This window comes from Pseudopipra pipra, chromosome 19, assembly GCF_036250125.1.
Source record: "Pseudopipra pipra isolate bDixPip1 chromosome 19, bDixPip1.hap1, whole genome shotgun sequence".
NCBI classification, from domain to species: domain Eukaryota; kingdom Metazoa; phylum Chordata; class Aves; order Passeriformes; family Pipridae; genus Pseudopipra; species Pseudopipra pipra.
This window is the reverse complement of record NC_087567.1, coordinates 6,382,593-6,404,069: the sequence shown is the minus strand read 5'-3', so window position 1 is coordinate 6,404,069 and position 21,477 is coordinate 6,382,593. Positions and strand designations below refer to the sequence as shown.

General features: G+C 49.0%; 1 protein-coding gene across 3 annotated transcripts in view; it reads left to right on the top strand.

The window, feature by feature from the left end:
* The window catches only part of TMEM104 (transmembrane protein 104), a 44,221-nt gene extending 25,310 nt beyond the window's left edge, over positions 1–18,911 (top strand). For all 3 annotated transcript variants that reach the window (XM_064675921.1, XM_064675919.1, XM_064675920.1), the window contains exons 9-10: positions 3,395–3,488; positions 15,257–18,911. In XM_064675921.1, the coding sequence (XP_064531991.1) occupies positions 3,395–3,488; positions 15,257–16,017 (855 nt within the window). In that variant the 3' untranslated portion in view covers positions 16,018–18,911. The remainder of the gene's footprint in view (positions 1–3,394; positions 3,489–15,256) is intronic.
* The last annotated feature ends 2,566 nt before the right edge of the window (positions 18,912–21,477 follow it).

Sequence of the window (21,477 nt, the reverse complement as noted above, 5' to 3'; positions counted from 1 at the left end):
GGAAAGTTTGGGTATGTGTCTGAAGTGCTTATTTGGATTTACTTTTTCCTTAGGGAGAAGTTATGAAACTAATTAACTTAATGGGTCGGAAGAGCATTGAGGTGTCTGGCACAATGAGGTAGAGAAAGTAGACATCCTCCTGATAAGCATTGTGGTCTCTTCTCGTGCTTTTAGGGATGTTTTTAATAGGGTTCCTGGCCTTGGGACTATTCTGAGGATTGATGATGAGATTAGTTCTAATCCAAGGACTAAGTCCTTGCTCCTTGTGTCCTGGTTGTTGGTGAGGAGCTGACCCCTTTGTCCTGCCCTGTGCTCAGTCTGGTGGAGCTGTACACCATTGCACTTCAAAATTATGTTAATCTGGCTGTTTACTGCCCTGTTCTGCCCAGCCTTTCTCCTTCTAAGCAGTCCAGTGTGTGCTGTGGCCTCCATTCATAAAAGTGGTTGGCACAAATCCCTATAGAGCAGGGCACCCTTATCTCATTGCAGGCCTTAGCATTGTTTGTATTGATCCATGGATATCCATCTCGGATCACTAATGGACATCAAGTGGAAAAGGTAATAAATTTTTATTGCACTAGAATTAATCTCTCACTTGGTTCCTTTGGACCAGCTCCAGGATCTTGTTAAGAGCAGAAGATACTGATCATGCTAAAGGATGGGAGGGGAATCCAGCCATTCAAGCACAACGACCTGGGCCTGTTCCCGGAGAGCTGAGCAGTAACGCCCAGAGAGAAGCAGAGTTGAAAGCTTTGCTCAATGGATTTAATTTTTTAGGGTGCTTTGAGGACTGGAGAATCACTGCAGAAGGTGAAGAGTAAATCAGAAGAATTCCTTCTGCTTCTTTAGCAGATGTTGGGGAGCATGTAAGAGACACGGGTTCTTCCAGCACCTAATGATGCTTCTGGTGCTTTTCAGTCCCACCTCTACCTTAACACAGCTCTTTCCTCGGTGTGTGAGACAAATCTGGATTTCACACACAGCTGTGTGCTCGGTGATTTTGTGTCAATCCTTGCTATGGTTTGAGGGGCTGTTTTGCCAATTGGTTCTGGTGCATTCTCATTTGCAGCAGACACCTGTTCCTTAATTATCACCATCCTTCGTCCGTCTCTTTGTGTTTCAGCGCTTGCTGACGCAGGAGCTATTAACGTGATTTGAAGGGAGGCTGTGTTGAGCAGTGTCTGTTTTGGGGGAGAGGAGGTTGAAAGAGATTAGTCACAAACTCAAGAATAATTTTCAGTAAGAGAGTTGGTGTGCTCTATGGTTTGCTCTGGGTCGTTGCCCTACATCGCTCTTCAGTCTAAAGTTTATTTAGTCCTTTGGGGTTTGTGTGCTGTCCTAGGACAGAATGGCAGTCTGTAGAGAGCAGGAGAATAGGGTTAAGCTCCTGATTAGAAGAAAGGAATAAGAGGGAGAAGATTAAAAAGATTAAAAAAAAAAAGAGAGAGGCTTTTAACTGGCTGGTTTGCTTCTGTGTTAAAACTGGGAGCGTCATAACTGTTAATGCTGGTTTAGCTTCTAGTCTTTGCCAGTTATGCCTGTGGTGGTGTATTCTGTGTGATTCCAGTGTTTGCTCCAACAGCCATCAGTTGCTTCACAAATCTGAATTCTGTGCATGCTTCCTTTCCTTTTTTTTTCCAAGCAGAAAAAACAAGACTTGGTGTAAGCGATGGCCTCAGATCAGGATATGTCTTCACCAAGTGACGAGTCAAACCGAGGGTTCTCTCCCCTGGTCCCCTTCTGGGTTTACTTTGGTCGTCTGAGAGTACTTGTGATGCGAGGCATTTCCAATTTGCCTTGCAGATATTCTGAAACTGTCTCAAAAAAGGTTTCTGGGGGTTGTACTGGTCTTAAAATAGCTTGAATTCTGTTCTGTCCCTGACTCTGTTGGGGTCGACAGAGACCTTGAGGCTCGGCAGCCTGCCCCTTTGAGTCCCAGTTCTTCACTTCTGGTGACACCTTTTCTTGAACTGCTTTAAGAAGTCATGGAAAAGAGCAATGTGTAAATATTAATGTTGAATATTTGTCTTTAAAAATCCCTTTGGGATGCTCTACTAACCTGGTCTGTGTGTGTTGTGGCTTTCTAAACACTGCCTGCTTACAGTGTTTGGACCTGTTAGTGTATCACTAGCTGGTGCTATCCCATGGATGACAGGCAGGACTCTCTTCTGTAACACCTATTTTGTCTCCCTGTCACAAGTAGCTTCTTTCAGTCTACATTCAGACCACAGCCAAAGCCTGTTTCTTCCTGCAGCAAAGCCTCTTTCTTCTCTCTGGGGTAGGTGGGGCTTGAGTGCCAATTGGTGCCCAGAGAGGGGTGACAGTGCTGCAGAGGACATCACCTCTGGGCATGGGCTGGCAACGTGGTTGCCTTGTGTGCTCTAGGAGAGTGCTAGAAGAAACTCACGTGGGAAGCTGTGTAGTCCAAATTTCTAGGATGGATCTTTGTTGGATGTTTTTGTAACCCAGCTAAAAGAGATGCAACAGACTGGTGCTGCAGCAAACCCCAGTTCAATTTGCCCCATCCCTGGAAGTGTTCAAGGCCAGGCTGGACAGGGCTTTGAGCAATCTGGTCTAGTGGAAGGTGTCCCTGCTCATGGCAGGGGGATGGAACTAGATGGCTTTAAGGTCCCTTTCAACCCAAGCTGTTCTGTGATTCTATGAAACACTGGTCTCTTAATACACATCTAGGGGGGCAGTGAAAAAAGGTCTCTCTTCATTGACAGAACCTTTAATTTTCACACTGAATTAAGTTCTTTCTTATGAGTATCTCTGATTTTTTTTTCCTCTCTTTGCACAGGTCCAAGCTTGCAAGTCAAGAGCTGAACTGTTACACTATAGCTTCCCACTATATGTTTTTCCATATATAAAAAAACCTATATCTTTTATACAAGCAACCTAAAGCTTGGGGGAAAAATGTTCCAGGCAGACCTGGCTCCATTGCTGTTGAGCCTGGGATACCCTGAAGCCACCCCATCAATGTTAATGCAAGCAGACTGGTCAGGGCTATTGCTATTCAGACCTAAACTGAGCATGTACCCGGGCAAAGAGGCCACAGTTTAATATTTAATGTTCTGTAAGGCTGCACTGAGAGCTTTTACTGAAATGTGTCAGTAAAGGAGTGCTGGAGCAGTGATAGCAAGTGGCCAAGAGCCAAGAGGATCCTGAGCTTTACTTCTGCCCCAGGCATGTTCTCTGATACCAAACAGCTCACTTGACCCCCTGTGTGTCAGCCAACTTAGCTGTAAAATTAAGCAACAAAAGAAAGTTTCATGACAAACGGACATGTCTGGAGGTGAACCTTCAGTGCAAGCTTTGTTCTACTAATAAATTTGTCTTACTGGCAGAATTTCTGGTTTTTAATCTAATGTGTGTGTTTTTGTTGTCCTTCCAGGCAGCATTCACTCTCCTCTTGGGTCCTTTCACCTTCTTCAATGTGCAGAAGACCAAGTATCTTCAAATCATGACGTCCCTCATGAGATGGATAGGTGAGTCTTGGCAGAGTCCCGGCCACCTCTTTACCACTGATGGAACCTGAGTCACGCCACTGACGCTTCTCTTTGGCAAGATGTTCCTGTTTGGAAGCAAGTGCTTTTCAAAACAACCTCTTTGAGGACAATTGTGCAGGCCTAATAAATCTTTGAGGAGAAGGATTTTATTCTAGGATGAATTTTCTGATTAAAGCAAGACAAAGTGTTCTCAATCAGGCGTGGTAGGTAGATGAAGTTTTAGTCTGGTTTGTGTGAGAGGCAGAAAGGGTTTGGAAGAGTCTCCTGCATGGGGGCTGTCTGTGATATCCACCAGTTGTAAGTTTCTCATTCTCACAGCATGTGTACAACAGACTTTGAAGAATCTTTGTTTTGATCCGAGAACAAAAGGTGCTTCTGTCAGACTTTCCACCCTTAGTTTTATCATCTGTTTGCATTTTATTTTCCTGGGTCTTCTTTTATGGTAGGATGTGCTGCATTGGAAACCCCCAAACCAATGTGTGTTGTCCTTGGGAAGCCCTGCTCCCATGAGTTCTCTCTAAAATCTTATTGCCAAGAACTTCTGGGAAGACAGGTCATTCCCTGAAGAGAAATAAGACATCACTACCTTTTTTTTCTTTTTTTTTTTTTTTCCTTTTTTTTCTCCAATGCCTTTGTCATTCAAAGATGCAGCTGCCTCGTGTCTGAATTGTGTGTCTACATGCCCTTAAAGGCTGAGAAGTGTGTGTGTGTTGTGGAGGCTTATGTTCAGGTTTGTCTATTTTTGTGTAACCTAGACAGACTAACTGATATTCAGGGCTAATAAAGAGCATTTCTACAGGTTAATAACCAGCATTTCTGCAGGTCAGTAGTCTCCTGGTTCATAAGTCCAGACCACTCAAGCACAGAATTAGCTCTGTTTATACCTATCACTGACCTGGAATAAGAAGAAAAGCTGCTTCTCTGAGTATTTCCCACCACGCACACTCTTGACCTGACTGCAGTTGGGTATTGTCCCTTTTCCTGAATTCATCCTGTATCATCCCTTTTCATGAATTCATCCTGTTTGGAAATGCTGGCAGTCACTGGAGAGGAACAGAGATCCTCTGTTCTAGAGAACTCCTGAGATGGGGTTAAGCAGTTGTCACCCGGGAAAATGAAGTTGGATTTTGAGCTCTCAAGCCTCAGATGTTGAACAGCTTGATTTAACAAATCCTGACCTTGGATGGTGTGAAAATCCTGAATGTCTGTTTTCTCCCCTTTGTTGTCTGAGCACATGAAAGGTTTGAAAGCCCTCCCGTTCTTCAGAGAAGGGTTATCTCATTAAGGGGTACTAAAGGATGAGGAAGTTTTGGGTCTTTTTTTCCTTCTACTTTTTTTTTTTCCAAGAGTGATCTCTGCTCAGCTGACTGGCCTGTTTCCAATCACCCTGCCTCCTCTTTCCTGGTAAAGACATCAGTCAGAGCTCATCCTGTCTCTGTGACAGCCTAATGCCTGCCTCATCTGCTGTTGGTTTCCCTTTAGCCAGCTCCTTCCAGTATGAGGACTGCTAAACCTTGGCATAAAGGCAGAACTGTTCCTCTTTTTCACCTCTTGATGGAGAGGGACAAAGGCAGTGTTTGGAGAAGTGTAGGGGAAATTCATGCTTTAGCCTGATTGATTCCTACATCAGCACACTGGGGAACAGCTGCCCCAGATAATGATAGTTAATGACCCTGACAGCACCTCAGTGGCTACTTAGAGCAATGGATTCCGTATGTGTACAATGAGGGATAGATTTATTGGGAAGGACGATTTATCAAAAAGCCATGTGATGCAGGGAATAGAGAAAAGCTCTTGCTGCAGATTCTGGGGTAAGGATGGATCCTGTACTGCTGAGATTTATCAAGCTGGCCTCTCCCATGTCCTTACATCACTGCTGTCCCCTCCTCCCAATGCAGGACTGTGAGTTAAACATGAGCTGGTCTTTTGTTGGTGCTTAGAGAGTTTAGATCCTAAAGAATGGTCTTGGATGGTGGTTTATGGTCTCCTGGACTTGCCAATGGCCAGTTTTGAACTCTTTGTCCTGATATAATCTGTGCCTTTTCTTCACTTTCCTTGAGTTGGTTTTAGCCATGGGTGCTAAGGGTGGTTCTCTTGCAAAGCACTCTGAGCAGCAGAGCAACACTGGAGCTGCCAGCCTGCCTATTTGTTGTGTTGGGAAAAACTTCCCACACGGACAGTGGCTGCTTCAGCTTAGACATGCCCGTTATCTTGGTGTGGATGGGAAGCTGACCCATGCTTTCTGTCACGATTTGAGAAAATCAAGCCTCCTTGAGCTGGGAGGTCAGTACAGACTTTGCAGTGTGTCTGCTGCACAGGACCCACTGCACACCCTTTTCCCCAGCCCAGTGGAAGGCACCTGGATTTTGGAGCAGCAGAGGCTGATGTAAAGCAGCACTGCCCCAGGTGTACTGGTGATTCAGATGATAGCGGTTGAGAGGATGGTTCTTGGCAGCAGGGAGAGCTAGCTGTGTGTGAAGGTCATTTCTGCTCGCGTTTGTAACAGTGTCAGCCTTGCCTTTGGAAGTTGCTTTCCCTCTTTCTCCTGATCTAAGTGATAATCAAATGTCACCAGCCTCTTCCAGAGCCTCATGCTCATCGCTGGCAGCACATCGGCTATCAAAGCCTACAGCAGTCTCTTTCCACACCTTGCAGACAAGAACAATTTCATTCTGTTTCTGAAAAATAGTCGTAAACACTGGGATCTGAACTGGAAATTAAAAATGGAGATGTGGCAGGGATGAGCTCTTCATGTGGCTGTGCTTTTCCTCCCAGGGTAAGGGACTAAGCAGGACAGGCATCTTTGAAGCCTCTAAAGGAAGAAAGTTGAAGGAGGAGCTTTGCAAGCCCAAGTGTTGTACTGCTAGAGAGCCCAGACAGATGGGCTCTCCTTGTCTGGGCCTGTTGATCACGGACAGCTCATCTGGAAACAAGGCTGGCATGGTGAGGTGCTTCCCTGCCAGGACTGGTAGGAGCACAGAGGGTGGATCTGTGTCTCCAGGTGGAGGGGAGCTGGTGACAGAGAGGGCTTCCAGAGGCACTGAGCTGTTGGCAGTCTTCTGAAGAGTAACAGCTTACACACTTGGCTGCAAAACCAATTGCCTTCGTGTGGGTGAGTGCCAGTGGTTAAATTCAGTGCAGCAGTTGGTGCTTGAACTGCTGGCCTTATCCATGCTTAGAGATCTCTGTTCTCCAGGAGCTGGCGGGTGTGTAAGGCTTTGCCTACACAAGCTCTGATCCCTTTCCCAACTGTAAAAGCCCCTCTGGTACCTAAACTGCCAGGGAGATTGAGCACAGGCAACCTAAGGAGTACAACAAGGACCTTGCCTGCTGTGCTTCCCTGGAGAAAGGGCTAGTCAGGAAAAATCACTTGGTATAAGTCCTGGCAGCGGTGCTTACAGTGAAGCCTTGTTTTGAGTTATTGTCATGGTTTGACCATGACAGTTATGAACCTTGTTTTGAGTTAGAACCTTGTTGGCTCACCCAGCTCTATTAAGAGCAGAGATGGGGCCAGGTGAGTATGAATCATTCCCATGGAGTGAGGAGGATTCTTCCCCAGACTGTAATTCCTTCCTTCCTTTCATCTCCCTTCCACTTCAGTCTTGTGAAAGTGTAGAGCTGTTATTAGCCCAAGACTTTTACCAGTTTTAGAGCCTGTTTCCAGGTCTTTTACAAGGTTCTTGGAGCAGGGAGTCTCTCACAGAAGCCTACACCAACTAAGCCGTCAACAAATTAGACCTGTTGGTATTTTCAATTCTGCTGTTTGGACTTAAGGCTCTTTTGTTTTCCTGGAGGGTTTAACTCCGTGGTGGTGATGGATTGTTCTCTAAAGAGACTTGAATATTTAGCTGGGTTTTTTCCTCCTCATTTCTTCAATTCTGATTAAGTGGGTGGTGTTAGGGGTGAGCTGCTGAAAGGCAGCAAAAGGGACTGAGCCAGGCGAGTCCCATGCACCTCTCAAAGCAGAGGGGACACAGCTCACTGGGGCACAGCCCTACCTCTTTACCGTTGGATAATATTGGATAATAACTGTCTAGCAGCGTCATGGGATAGGATATGGATTAGGAAAGATAACAAAAGGACAGGGCTTGGTGGAGCTCAGCAGCAAACATTGGGCTATTGTGTATTAAGCAGCTAACCCGATTAGTTGCAGCCTGTTGCAGCCTGAGATGTCCAGCTCTATAGGTGAGGACTGTTGGCTTTAAAGACATTGGTAGCAAGATTATCACTGCTGTTATTGAATAGTCTCTGGCAAATGTTCCCAGACAGCTCCCACGTGGGACATTTGCAGTGTGTGCTGCTCTTGATGCTGCATCGTAGTTATTAGAAAGTATTGTATTTTAATAAAGAGATGTTTTATAGAGGAATAAACTTGTGGGTTTGGTTGCTGCAGGCTCAGTTGTCTGTCCCTGTAGCACAGTCAGATCATACTACATCTATTCAAGTGACTGCAGCCCCTGAGACAGAGCATTCCCAACCCTGCCCAAACAATGATCTCACAATTATATGCCCAGGAATAAAATCTATCCCCTAGCTCTTTCCCCTGGCCAGCAAGACAGAGGGAAATCAGACAAGAATAGCCTGGAAGTCTGTGTTAAGCCCTTTTTTTCTCCACCCCATCCCCTTCCAGGATACTTGGCAGAAGGCTTCTGGGGAAGCCTTCTCCAGAGCATGCCAGTGGGGCTGACTTTGCATATCTGCTGATTTCTCTGGTAGTTCTGCTCTCTCCACCAGAACCCTGCTCTTTACAGCACTGCTCTGCAGAAAACTGGTCTCAGACCATCTCACCTTGTGAGCAGTCTCAGGTAACTGTCCCTGCCATCCTTAGCAGTGGAACCAGCTGTGCTGGAGTTGATTCAGTGTAGAAACCTGGAGTCACTCTGCTATGTCCCTTCAGCTGCTGGGACTGAGAATTAGAGAGGAGGCTGATTTAGGACGGGGTGACAGTTATCTGAAGTCCTGTGCTTCCAGTCTCCTGCAGAGAGATTAGTCTGCCAGTGCCACAGTCCTTAAGGTGGGTGGCCTCTTTTCACATCAGAAATGGAGCTTTCTGCAAACACCTTCAGGAGGGACCATTTTGATCTCTGCCCCTTCCCTCCCACAGTGCAGGGCGTACAGGAAGAAGAGGGAATTGGACTGTAAATCAGGACACTGTTGCATGTTTATTCTGACAAGCTGCTTCAACAAAGTTACTTCATGTTCTTATATCCCTTTTGGAGCAGATGAAGCTGCTGCTGGAGCCCAGGGTAAATAATTCACTAAGAGAAGTGAATATATTTATGAAGAGTTAGTTAAAATGCTGTGCTTCTGTCATGCCTGCTTTTGGAATTGTCGGCTGAGGAGCTCATTTCAGTCCTGTTTGTGGGGGGCAGTGGGAGAAGCAGTGCCTGTGTAAGGGAAAGAGCCTTGTTAGCTTCAGATGCAGATGGAGAGTGATATGCAGTGCTGGACAGGACAACTCAGATCCTGCCTGAGGAGCTGATGCTCCTGAAAAGAGCACTTTATCCATGCAGCAGGAGACACTGATGGGTCTGAGAGCTGAAGAAGAGGAGCTGGAAATGTAAGGACACATTTAGCCCTGCTAAAGGGTCTGGATGATGGTGCTCGCACAGGTTTTCAGAGTGGGGGTGTGGCATGAAAAGCTGCTCTGATAAAAAACTTTTCTGGGTAGGGCCCAAAGCAGGATGGGGATGATGTGGTTAAGGCTGCAAAGCACCTGGATTTCATGGAATGTGGGTGTTCTGCACCCAGTGCTTCCCGAGCACACGCAGCTGTAGCTCAGGCTCATGGTGACACCAAAATGTGTGTCATTCCCTTCTCACAGAAGAATAAATTCTGACACGGACAGAGAAGTGACTGTCAGAGCTAACAGGTCAAGTCAATAGCAGAGCTGAGAGCAGAGTCCTGCTTGCAGAGGCTTTATGGTGCTTCTGCCAAGGGTGACCAGCGGAGAGAGGACAATAAACTACGCGGGTAATTTTCCACCAGAAGCAAACAAGCCTCGCTGGCTGCTCTTTCCTTCCCATATGTTGAGATAAAATATCCGTGATAAACACCCGAGTGCAGAGCCGTTTTTCTCCCTGTGAACTGTTGCTGGTGTGCAGATGTCTGTGGGACCAGCTGAGGTGGGCTGAGAGGGGGCAGCTCCAACGGGTTCACAGCAGGAGTTGTTACCATGGTAGGGGAGGCTACTTGTAAACCTTGGTTATTGCATTGTGAACCTGATGAAGAAAAGCAGGGAAATGATGCCCTTACAGCAGAGAAGCCCTGCTAAACCGCTTTTGGCTGCCAAAAAGTCCTGATGGTACTTTTTAATGAAGTTTCCCGTTGTTAAAGAAACAGGTTCTGCCTGGCCCAAGGCAGCAGTCTGAGACGGCTGCAGCAGAAGCCAGTCAAAGCTGGGGGAGTGGAGATGCCTCAGAGGCTTTTTCTTGCCTTCCTGGTAAGATGTGTCACACTTCTGTGATCTTAACCTGTCCAACATGTGGCTGTGCCTCCCCTGCTGTATGAGCACCCTGCCAGGTGGACCTGCCTCGGGCTTTGGGGCAGGGAGGGTAACACTCCATTAGAGGAAGGAGCCACACATGTTCCACAACTTTTGTTCATACCCTTCTTCTGAGAAGTAATTTCCCTCCTCTTTTCCTTCTGACATCTCTCTCCAGAGAATTGCTGTCTTCTATGAGCATATCCATCTTGCTTCCTCACAGTCTCTGCACTCATAAATCCTTCATCTTCCTAGAGACAGTGTTTTAGGGTCTGTCGTCGTCAAATGTGATCCTAAACTACTCCAGCTCCCACAACTGATGGAGCAAACCTGGTTTTCATGTTACCTCTTTACAGTCAATTCATATAAAAACCCCCTCCGAAGGTTGGAGAAATTTATCAGCTGCTGCTCTGGAGTTTACAGAGAGCTGGAGGTCATGAACAAGTGGCAGGACATAGCTTCTGCAAGAGAAACTGGCTAAATGAGTTTTAAATTTAAAAATCAATGTCTTAATTTCAGATACTTTGTTCTGCCAGCATGGTGAACTCCAGCCATGCTTTAATAGTTTAAATGCCACAGTATCGATAATGCCTGGCAGTTCCAGAGTCACAGTGGGCTCTTCAGCTTACCCAAAACACTGCTGGAAGGCAGCTGGCTCTGAGGGGGAGGGCACCAGCATCCTAGAAAGAAATCAGCAGGGAAGGAGACAACAGGGAAGGGATGCAGAAGGTAGGACTGACTGATGTGCTGCTGGGCCATTCAGTGTGTACAGAGCAGATGCTCTTGCATTTATGCCCTTTCTCCTGAAGGAGCTGCCTAACACTAAACTAAATGAGATGTGTTCCTCTGTTTAAGAGTGGTCTGCTGTGTATTGGCTTGATGGAGGATCAGGGTTAAGGTGGGGAGAGATCTTCCTCTTTCCAAAGAGACTGGGCTTAGGGAGCTCCTGAAAACATCTCCCTCATGGAATCCATCTTGCCACCTAATGTATGAAAAGGGAAGCAAGTGGCACGTGTTGGGAAAGGGTGATTCATTATCATTATTTCCTGGCATATTGATTCTCTGCTTCGACAGGGAAGCTCTGTCACGGTGTCAGCCGGCGGTGACGGATGGCCCTGCCACAAACGTGTCGGCAGCGCCGCGTGGCACCGGCTCAGACTAATGGCTGGGGGGCAGGGGAGCAGCCAGGCGTGGGGTGGCTGCACTCCACTGCCTCTCTGGGTCCCTGGAAGGGACAGCAGGCAGGTACGATGATGTTTGCTCCGGGCTTTGCTCGTGGAAGGAGGAATGAGAGCAGGGAGAGGGTTGGAGAAGACGTGACCATCTCACAAATGTAGTGTCTTCCAGGGATGCAAGGGAGGGTTAAGCCAGAAGCGCATTCTGAGCATCAGTTCTTCCAAGAACCTACCATGATGGGGGGAAAACAAATGTGGTTTAGCCTTGGACTTATTGTTTTCTTTTCTGCAATAGCCTCTCTGCAGAGAGATGAAGCTCATGTACAAACAGCATTTTTCATTTGCAAAGGTGTTTTCTCTGGCTCTGCAAAACGATCCTTAAACTCGGAATGGCTAAATTATCTTCACTGCTTCTCTGCAGCTCTGTTATGCTTCTATCAAAGTGCACAAAAATGTATTTCTTAATATCCCCTGACTCCCATATTTCCCAAAGTGTACTTCTTTGGATGCCTGCTCATCCATATTCAGCCTTATTTCACCTACGAGAACCAGAGCAGAACTGCCCTCTCTCTGAATCAACATCTCAGTCAAGCAGGAGAGGCAGCAGTAGCTGTCTGCAAGGTCTTCTTTATCTGAGAAGAGCTAGTGTTTGCTGCTCAAAGCGTGATGGGAGCAAAGAGAGTCTGCAGGGGAGGCAGTCAGATGGTTGGGATGAGATTCATCACAACTTTTCCTTTATGGCGTAGCTCCTCTTTATTTTTTTCCACAGGCTCACTTCCATCCTACACCAAAAATGATGCTCGAACATCTAGAGGAGAGAAAATGAGACAAGAAGTGCCTCTGAGCCAAGCCTGTGGTTTGGGGGTTTGGAGTGGATCTGACACTGTGGAAAAATCAGGACAAGCAAAATCCTCGATTGCTTTTTAAGCATTTATATAAAACAAGGTGTAAAGCAAAGTTTTCTTGTAAGCAACTAACAATCCACGGTGGCATCACTGCCCACCTGGCTCTGGGTGCTGTTGGTCATGGTGTCTGAAGGTGTTTTATCCCTGGAGCATCCTTTGTCCTGTGTGGAGAGGAACAGATCAAGAGGTTTTTTTATGAACCCATGTCTGACTTCACCAGGATCCTTGTGGTGAAGGAACACTGTTGGGACAGTTGATGTGGCAGCTGTAGGTGACACAAAGTATTGTTGTGTGAGTGCCTTCAGCCTGCTGTCCCAGGTAGAGGATGTGAGTGAGTGGGAGCTTTTTGTGTGCCTGAGGATCCTGTGCTGCCTCTTTTCTGCTCAAAGCTGCCTGTCAGTCAGTCTGTCATCTTCTTTTCATCTTGACTTATCATCCAAACCATATCTAGGTTTCAGGGTGTCGTTTTTGGGCTTGCCTCCTCCCAGGGACAGAGAGATAAATCTGACATGCAAATGTTTTAGCTCTCCGGTTCTAGAATTGAGAAACTCTTCTGCTGCAGGGAGGGAGAGAAACCAACCATTGGGGCAGGGCTGCTGTTGTCCTCTAGGGCTGGAATTGTGCAGGGGAGGTTTCCAGTTTACCCAGCACCATTTCTCTGAAGGATCTTGCATCTGCAGAACACCAGTGCTCGGGCAGGGGGAGCAGAGCTTGCCTTGCTGGAAACACTAGATTGTCACTCCTTGTAATTTTAGTAAGATTAATTTCTGAAATGAGTATTTGAGAAAAAACAAAGGTGTTAAATTCTAGTTGCTTAAGCCAAAGACTTCTTTCTGTCATTTAGGGAATGCACAAGAATTCTGTTCCTTCAGTGCTCCCTGCCAGAAAAGCACATGTCAGGGCAGAGGAGATGGGAGGTGCTCCGAGGATGAGGTGCCCACCTGGAAGTTCCTCTGAACTGGTCCTGTTGGCACTGGTGCAGAAAGTGGAACTTTGAGCCAATGGTGAGAGTAGGTAACTCATCATTCTGCTGAGCAGAGCACAAGGAGATTCACTGCCTGGTGTGCAGGGGAAGAGGTGCAAGGCTTCTGAGTCTTACCTAGTCCAGATACAGGACCAGCTCAGCTCTGGGCCACAGAGCTCAACCACCTCTCTCCCAGGCAAGACAGAAAGGAACAGTCTCGGCACATATCCGGAGCTGCCCAACCTGCTTTGTCTTATTGCTCAGGGCATCTTCTCCTCTTCCTTGTAGGCTGTGCAGCCCTGGGGAGCGCAGCCACGTCACATCACCCGGAACACAGCTCTTTCCGGCTTTCTTGCTGAGCAGACATGGCTGGCAGGCGTCTCCCCTCCGGGACGTGTGGGGGAGGCACAAAAACTGTACCTGTGTTCGCAGTGCCCCTCGCTCACTGGCTTGAGTGAAGGCGAGGGGAATTGCACACCCCCAGAGCAAAGAGCTGTTGCCTTCCACAGCCCTCTGTGATAGCTCTCGGGGGAGTCAGTAGAGCCCAGCTCTCCCAAAGCAGCCGAGCCCTCGTGGTGCTGTGAAGGAATGGATCTGCTGCCATCAGTCCAGTGTTTGTGGAGGGCTGTTAGATGTGCCCTGTCACTGGGAAACGGTTGGGAGTGAGAGGTTTCCTGAGGCAGCATGAGGTGAAATGTGGCGTGCAGCTTGGAGCTGGTGTTTGCAGCAGGAGGAAGAGGATTACTGAGAGAGGAGAAACTGGGTTTCAAAGAGCGCTGGGGGTGTGCAGGAGCCGATGTTTAGTAAGGTTAATCTGGGCACAGGACAGGCAGCGTTCACTAACTGGTCTGTAACTGCCTTCCCTAGTCCCATCCCTGGCAGAGTTCCCCATCTCCAGCTGCCTGTGTCAGGGAGAGCAGGACTGGGCACGAAACAAGCCAGTGTCCTTGTCACCCCACAGCGAGCCTGCCTGGCTCCCAGCTTGGACTGTGCACTGCTCAGTTTAATTCCTCTGTATTTATATTTATGACATTCAAAGTTGTCTGTAATAGTAGTCTCAGCATTTTGTTGTTTTTTCATTACCTGATAATTCACGGCTCTGTTCCCTCACAGAGTGCACAGACAGCTCTGTGCAAGCCACAGTGGCCCATCCATTGCCAGCACCAGACTGTAAATCTCACTGCTTGCTGCCCTGCCAGGCAGGTCCTTTCCCCCCTCTGTTGCTTGTTAACTCCAGCAGCTGATGATCATCTTTCTCAGGTTGATGCGATTTTTGTGACACCAGAATTAGTTTTCTGCTGGTTTTATGTGCCATGCTAGGAATGAGAGTCTCACAGTAACTGCTGCTGGCTCAAATTTCAACCCTCAGAGTAAATAAGGGCATTAGCCCGATCTCCTCAATTCATTTTGTCCCTGGCACGTTGCTGTTTGTGATAAGCTTTGTAAAATGTTGTTAGGCTGTTCCCCGACATAAGTGAAGGGGAAAGATGAGCAGACTTTGTGCCTAGAAGTGATGAATTTTAATAGCCGTCTTTCAGTGCTGCTTTAGTCCCTTCCAGACTGGCTTCTCCACCCTGGGATTAGCTACAGACAGCCTGTTCCTCCTGCCCAGGAAATGGCTGGCTAGTTCTTGCTCTGTCATGCTCAACAGATCACAGGGACAGGAAAACTTGGTAGTAGCTGCTGCTCTTGTGCACATAGGGGAGGTCTTGGAAACATTACTTCAGTTGCAACTGTGTAGAAATATTTCTGAGGTTGACTGGAGCCAGATTTAATCTTGTCTTTCTTTAGAGGTCAAAGCTCAAACATCTCTTAAGCCATTTTAAATGGTGATATTGAGCCAGTGTGTGTGGTAGAAGCATCCATACACTGAGAGCCTTGAGGGTGATGGGCTCCCCAGCCATGTTAACCTTATGCTTCCAAAGAGCTCAGGGCAGCCCTGTGCTCCTGGGGGTGGGAGGGCAAGTCCCTGTGGGAAGGAGACTGGAGGGAGATGCCTGAGCCCATAACCTTATCTGCTGACTGACAGCAAATCACAATTAATTCCTGTGCACCTTACCTTTGATGTACCACCCTCAGATAAGGTGGTACATCAAAGAGATAAGGAGATGCTCTAGTATAGCAGGAGAGGAAGCTGGTGCCGAGACTGATGGTGTGATGGGAGGAGGGTCGTGGGGAGTGCAGGCCTGGGCTTGACCTGAAACCTTCTCTCTCTCCAGCTTTCATCCTCATGATAATTCTGGCCCTCATCCGCATCAGCAGAGGCCAAGCTGAAGGTCACCCGTCCATGGCCCAGCTGTCGGGCATCCGCAATCTTTTTGGGGTGTGTGTCTACTCCTTCATGTGCCAGCACTCCCTGCCATCCCTCATCACACCCATCTCCAAGAAGAAGCATGTCAACAAGCTCGTGCTGCTCGATTACATCCTGATCCTGGCTTTCTACAGCCTCCTGTCCTTCACTGCCATTTACTGCTTCCGCAACGACACCCTCATGGACATGTACACGCTCAACTTCACCAACTGTGAGATCATCAACGTTGCCTTCATTCGGTACTTCCTGGGCCTCTTCCCCGTCTTCACCATCAGCACCAACTTCCCCATCATCGCAGTGACCCTGCGCAACAACTGGAAGACCCTTTTCCACAGAGAAGGGGGGACCTACCCGTGGGTGGTGGATAGGATTGTCTTTCCTGCCATCACATTGATTCCCCCAGTGCTGGTGGCTTTCTGCACCCACGATCTGGAGTCCTTGGTGGGGATCACAGGAGCCTATGCTGGGAATGGGATCCAGTATCTCATCCCGGCTTTCCTCGCATACTGCAGTCGGAAGGACACTCAGCTGGTCTTTGGCAGCGGGACAGTGAACAAGCACCTCTCCCCCTTCAGGCACACCTTCTGGATTGTGTTTGTGCTCATTTGGGGCTTTTCTTGCTTTGTGTTTGTGACTGCAAACATTGTCCTGAGCGAGTCAAAGCTCTGATGGGGGATAGCAGCACGTTCCCTCTGGGGCTCCAGAGACTCCAGCATTTCAGCTCCCCCTCTGGGACTGTGCAGTGGGGGAGAGGTAGTGTGAAGGGAAGTTTCCAGGCCACTGGCTTGGTGACACGGGTCAGACCTGGACACAGACTTTCTTCGCTCCATTTTGGGTGTGGATGGAGTAGATTCAGCCTTGTCACAGTTGTGGTTCTCAGACAAAGCCCTGGGGCTGAGCCCTTGGCAGCCTGCACCATTAACCAGTGTCCAGCCATTTCTGCCTTCGGCTCTGTCGGAGCAGCACGTTCTCTGTCCCTCAGTGGCTCTCTGAGTGCTGCAGGTCTCAGCACACAGAAGAGCAGACAGCCTCGGCTGCTCACTGCACTGATCGGCTAAATGTCCCTTCTCCCAAAGGCAGGGATGTGCTGTGCAGAATCCAGCAGGAGTTTGGGAGAACTGAGTCTCCCTTCTGCTGAGACTCCTTCAAACCAACCTCCTGTGCCACCTGAAGGAAGAAATTAGAGTGGGAATAGACCTAATTCAGAAGGACATAATTTTTTGCAGTTACATTTTCATTTTCTAGAGTCATTAATTTGTTTGTGCACCATGGATTGCCTGGGATCTGGGATCTGTAGCTTAGAGCTGGATTTCTCCAGCCCGGGAGTTTACATTGACACTTCCATCCTGGTTTTTTTGTGCTGTGGCAACCCAGTTGCTCAGAGCAATACCCCTCTGCATGCAGGGATACAGCTCTTCCCCCTGGAAAGGCAATCAGCCTTGCGTCCCTCGGCAACAGCACACGGCTCGGGCTTTTCTGCTGCCAGAGCCCTTGTCCCTTTCTCCCCTTTGCACGGGGCTGCTATAAGCAGCCAGGCCCTGACTCCAGCGGTCGGATCGGGGATGGGCTGGGGAAGTGCTAATTACCCAGTCCTGACACGCGAGAGGCCCGCGGAGCTCCGGCTGTGCCAGTGATGCGTTCCCAGCTCCCCGTGCTGGGTAATTAGCCTTGAAACAAGGTGGGTGTTAACTCAGGGGAATGTGCTGGTGCCAGGAGGAAGTGGCCGTGTCCTGGCTCAGTCCTGCCTGCAGCAGCACAGCTCCCAAAACGGGGCAGCAAAACCTGAAACCGTGCTGGAACTGGGCTTGAATCCCCCCTCTTCTCCTTCTGCACAGGGTTAAGGTGGGCTTTGGGCTGCTCCTGCTTTGCTGCTCTGAGAATGGGGCTGCTCTTACCTTAGGCAGCTCTAGGTGAGCCTCTGCTTTTAAGGCAATTGTGGTCACTGTAACACCACACAGTGACAAACAACACCAAGTCCTGTGCTCTGAGGCCCTTGGGCACAGATCAAATGGGGTTTCCTGACAAAAGGAAGAACATTAAAAGTCTTCACCTGAAATATTTTAACCCCCTGTTATCTAAGCAGGTTCAAAGCCAGGTGCATGTCAGATCCTCCTGCCCTCTGCACTTGCTGCAGTATTAAATGTCACCACTCACTAAAGCAAGCTTTGAACTGCAGCTCTTTTTAATCAAGCTCTGTTTTCAAGTAGGACTTTCTGGTTTCCATATGACCTGAAGTGCTCCTCCTGGGGGAATATGCAAGTACCTGGAGCTGTATAAAACCACTTCATGGCTTTTAGAGCAAAACCCTGCACCTCTCGAGCCTGAGCACTGCCACTGTGTCCTTGTGGAGCTGCCTGGAGAGGATCCGGGGGGACTGTTTGTCTTCTCAGCAGCTTGATCCTAAACAGGCTTTGGCAGCCCTTGCTAGTGAGTTTAAACATCCCCAAGAGCTCCTGAGAAGCTGATGTGGCATCTTCAGTACCAAATTAAGAAGGTATTTTACAGGTAGCTGGTGCTGGTGTCTCATTTAGGAAGCAGTAGGTTGGAGGGCAGATTCATGGGGCAGCTGAGCTGGGAGCCACCTGCGAGGCAGCTGGGAGCTGGGCAGAGCTGGAGGGAGGAATTTAATGCTGACGAAATGAGCCTTTGGAAGCTGGAGAGGCTGAGGGGGCTGTTCCTCTGCACGAGTGTGCAGGTGTGGGTTCATGGAAGGGACTGAGAGCTCTCTCTGCCCTGGGCTGCCCGTGCTTTGCAAGGCTCAGCCCCAGCCCTCCACATGCCCATTTCAGCCTCTTGCCTTCACATTTCATTGCACCCAGAGAACGGGGCTGTTCTCCATTATTCCATCTCCTCTCGCCCTCCCCTCCTCTCTCAGGGCTGCCCTGCTGGCCCTGCCTGGGATAGGGGAGGAAGAGCGCCCAGCCTGACACCCCCTCCCCTTTCCTGCCACCTCTTACATTTACAGATGTGCCTTCTCTTCCCTGGCCCATATGTCCCCCTCGACACAGTGTGTGACAGTGACTTCTGAGGGGCTGTACCTCCAGGAGCTGCTTGGATCCAGGTTTTGGATGCAGTGGCGCACTGAGGGCTCACACCCTGGCCCCAGCCTTTGCCGTGGTACCTTACTGGGAAGGACTCTGCTCCCCAAAGGAGCATGAGTGCTTCTCAAATAAATAACCACGAATTCCCAGACACCCATCGTCCTTGCACAGCAGCAAAACAAATATATCCGAGGAATTGGGGTGGTTAATGGAAAGAAGCTCTACGGCAGAGAACATTTTTCATATAAAACGTGACATAGCAATGCCTTAAAAATTACTGGAGAAAGAGGGAAGGGGATGGCTCAGTGCAGCCAGCGCTGGCTGGAGGGATGCTGTGTGACCCCTGGGTGCGGGACATGAGCTCTCTCCTCTCACCCATCGCGAATTGAGTCTATTTTTATTTGGCCATTATCAGCACTAACAGTTCATTATTACAGATTCACACGTGATGCTTGTCCTGACTGTAATTAGTTTTAAAAAAAAAAAAAAAGGGATTAAAACCAATAAAATGCACATTATACATCTGGTTTAGTCTGACTTCTTTTTCCATCCCCTTCCTCCTCGTGTGCAGGCACGGAGTAGCTATTCCTGGCGGGGACGGCCGTGACGGATGGGGCTGCAGGCCAAGGAGAAATGGCAAGCCGAGAGGCTAATGGAGACCCTCACCTCTTCCTCTCTATTAGGCTCCTGCAACTCTGGGTGGTAGCTGCAAACTCAATTAAAACATCTGTACTTTCCCCTTCTCAATTACGGCTCCTTACACTTAAAACCAAACAAATTGAATTGCTCCGCCGCCTCGGGCTGCAAAGGCAGTTTCTGCCAACGAATTTATTATCACCATAAAGCGCAGCTTGATTTATGTTAAAATATTAAAGCAGATCTTTATGATGGAAATAAACACTTTCTGCTGTGATTCTCTCGAAGGACCTCACAAGCGGCGGCGGATTTTGGGGCTTGGGCCATAAATCTGAGGCCAAACTGGCATCGGGGATGGATTCAGTCTGTTGCAACACTTGGAAGAGCAATGGCCAGGGAAAGAAGTAGAAAAACTTCCAGCCTGAGAGGCAGGTTTAGACAAGGTTTAGGCAAGGCTTGACCATCACCAAGGAGCCACGTGTCCCTGAGGGGATTCAGCTGTTTGAAGGTTCAGGGACAAAGTGCTTACCATGTTATCCCTTGGATGGATTTGGGCAGCAGGCCCTGATCCCGGGGGCTGTTGGTGGTTTGGGGAAGGGCACCTGCTGCAGGGGCTCGGCCAGGGAAGATTTTGTGCCATGGCTTTGCCCTGGCAGGAGTCAGGAACCAGGAGGTGGCTGCTCCTGCTGCTCCCTCGGGCATCCTTGAACACAGACAAGGCAGTGCCCTGCTGTCCCTGTGCTGGCACCTGCACCTTCCTGGCCTTGAATCTGTTCTGATTTGTGATTTAACTGGCCATCCTTAACCGGCACCAGCACATCCTTACCATTGGAACCTCTTCCTGGTGGCTGACCTGTGCTGGCCTGCCTTGTTCCCCCTCTCCTCAGCAGGATGGGTCTCACAATGCAAAGCAATGGGGGCAGTGAAAGTAATACCTGCCATGGGGATTCAGAGCTGACAGAGGTGAGGGGTGGGTTTGGGGAACACTGCCTGCCCCCCCAGTGGGGCTGAGCCCTGGAGGTGGATGGCCAGCAGTGATCCAGCCATATTTCTCTCTGCAAGACAGGCCACGGTGTCCTGGGGCGTCCCGGGTGCCAGAGCTGGCTGAATTAAAAAGTGATTGATTAGACAATTTCACCAAAAAGAAATAATATCCCTCAGCGGCTGTTAAGCACTAAACTACCCAACCCCTCTTTGGAAAGCCCAGCCAGAAGGTGCTTCCAGGCTGCTGCTTCCCTGCAGGTTCGTCCCTGGTGCACCCAGAGGCAAGGGGATGCTGCAGGAGCAGTACAAGGCCCTCCTTGGTCCTGGAGGGTCCTGCCTGCTCTGGGCTGCTTACACCCCAGTCACCTCCTCTTCCAACAGTGCCCAGGTTAGTGCCTGGCACCAGGAATGGGAGAAAACCTGTGCTTTTCCATCCCAATTAGTATGTAAAGATGATTATGCAAGTGCCACCATGGTGGCAGGGGACCTGGGCATTCACATGAGGCACCCAGGACAGCTTTGGCCCTACACTGGATGCTGACACCCAACCCCAGGGCCACCTCCCCTGGGAGCACCCTCAGCACCCCGTTTGCCCTGTCTCTCACTGTCCTCAGCCTCCTGCAGCAAAATCCTTCAATAAAACATGAAGCAGATCCATTTGGCCTCTGCTGAGTCACCAGGGACATCATTAATTAATTTAAAATGTGGGTTGGGGATTTTTGATATTTCCTTTTTGATTTTCCCTTTTCTGCTCCTTCTTGCTCTCACATCCCCAACACCAGCTCAAGTTTGGTTGCAGCTGTGTGTGCTGGTTTCCTTGGGCCAGAAAGCCACGATTTGGGGGAAGTTGCCAAGGCCACATTGGAGCTTCCTGGGGACCAGCCTGTCACTTGCAGGGCCATCTGGGGCACATATGGGGAGAGCTGCTTGGAGCAAATGGGTGCTGTCTCCTGGGGCAGCCTGGCTGGACCCCCTCCCTGTCAACTGGGTTTATTTATTTATGGCCTTTATTTATACACCAGCACCTCCCTCCCTCACCAGGAGGCTTGGAGGGGCTGCCAAAGCAATTAAGAGACAATTGCGATGATAAATAAATAAAGGGAATTAAAGCGGTGGCACCAGTGTGTGATGGCAGCTAGGCTGGGGGGATGGGGGACTGGCTGGATTTAACCCCAGACAGATGGGTGTATGGCTTGATGGACAGATGGATGGACAGACAGACATTGCCAATGCTTTTGAGCCTGAAATACACGTGGCCAGGTCCTTCCTGACCTCCCCGGGGCTTTGCAGCCGTCCCTGGGGTAGGGCTGGTTGTCCCCGAGCAGCCCTTGCCATCATCCCACTGTTACCAGACTCGGCTGTGTGCTGGCTGACAGCAACTCCAACAGCTGCTTTGAAATAGGAAAAAAAAAATTATGTAGCTTTAGAGCAGCTTCTTGGGGAGTCGTTCATGGAGGCAGGCGATGCC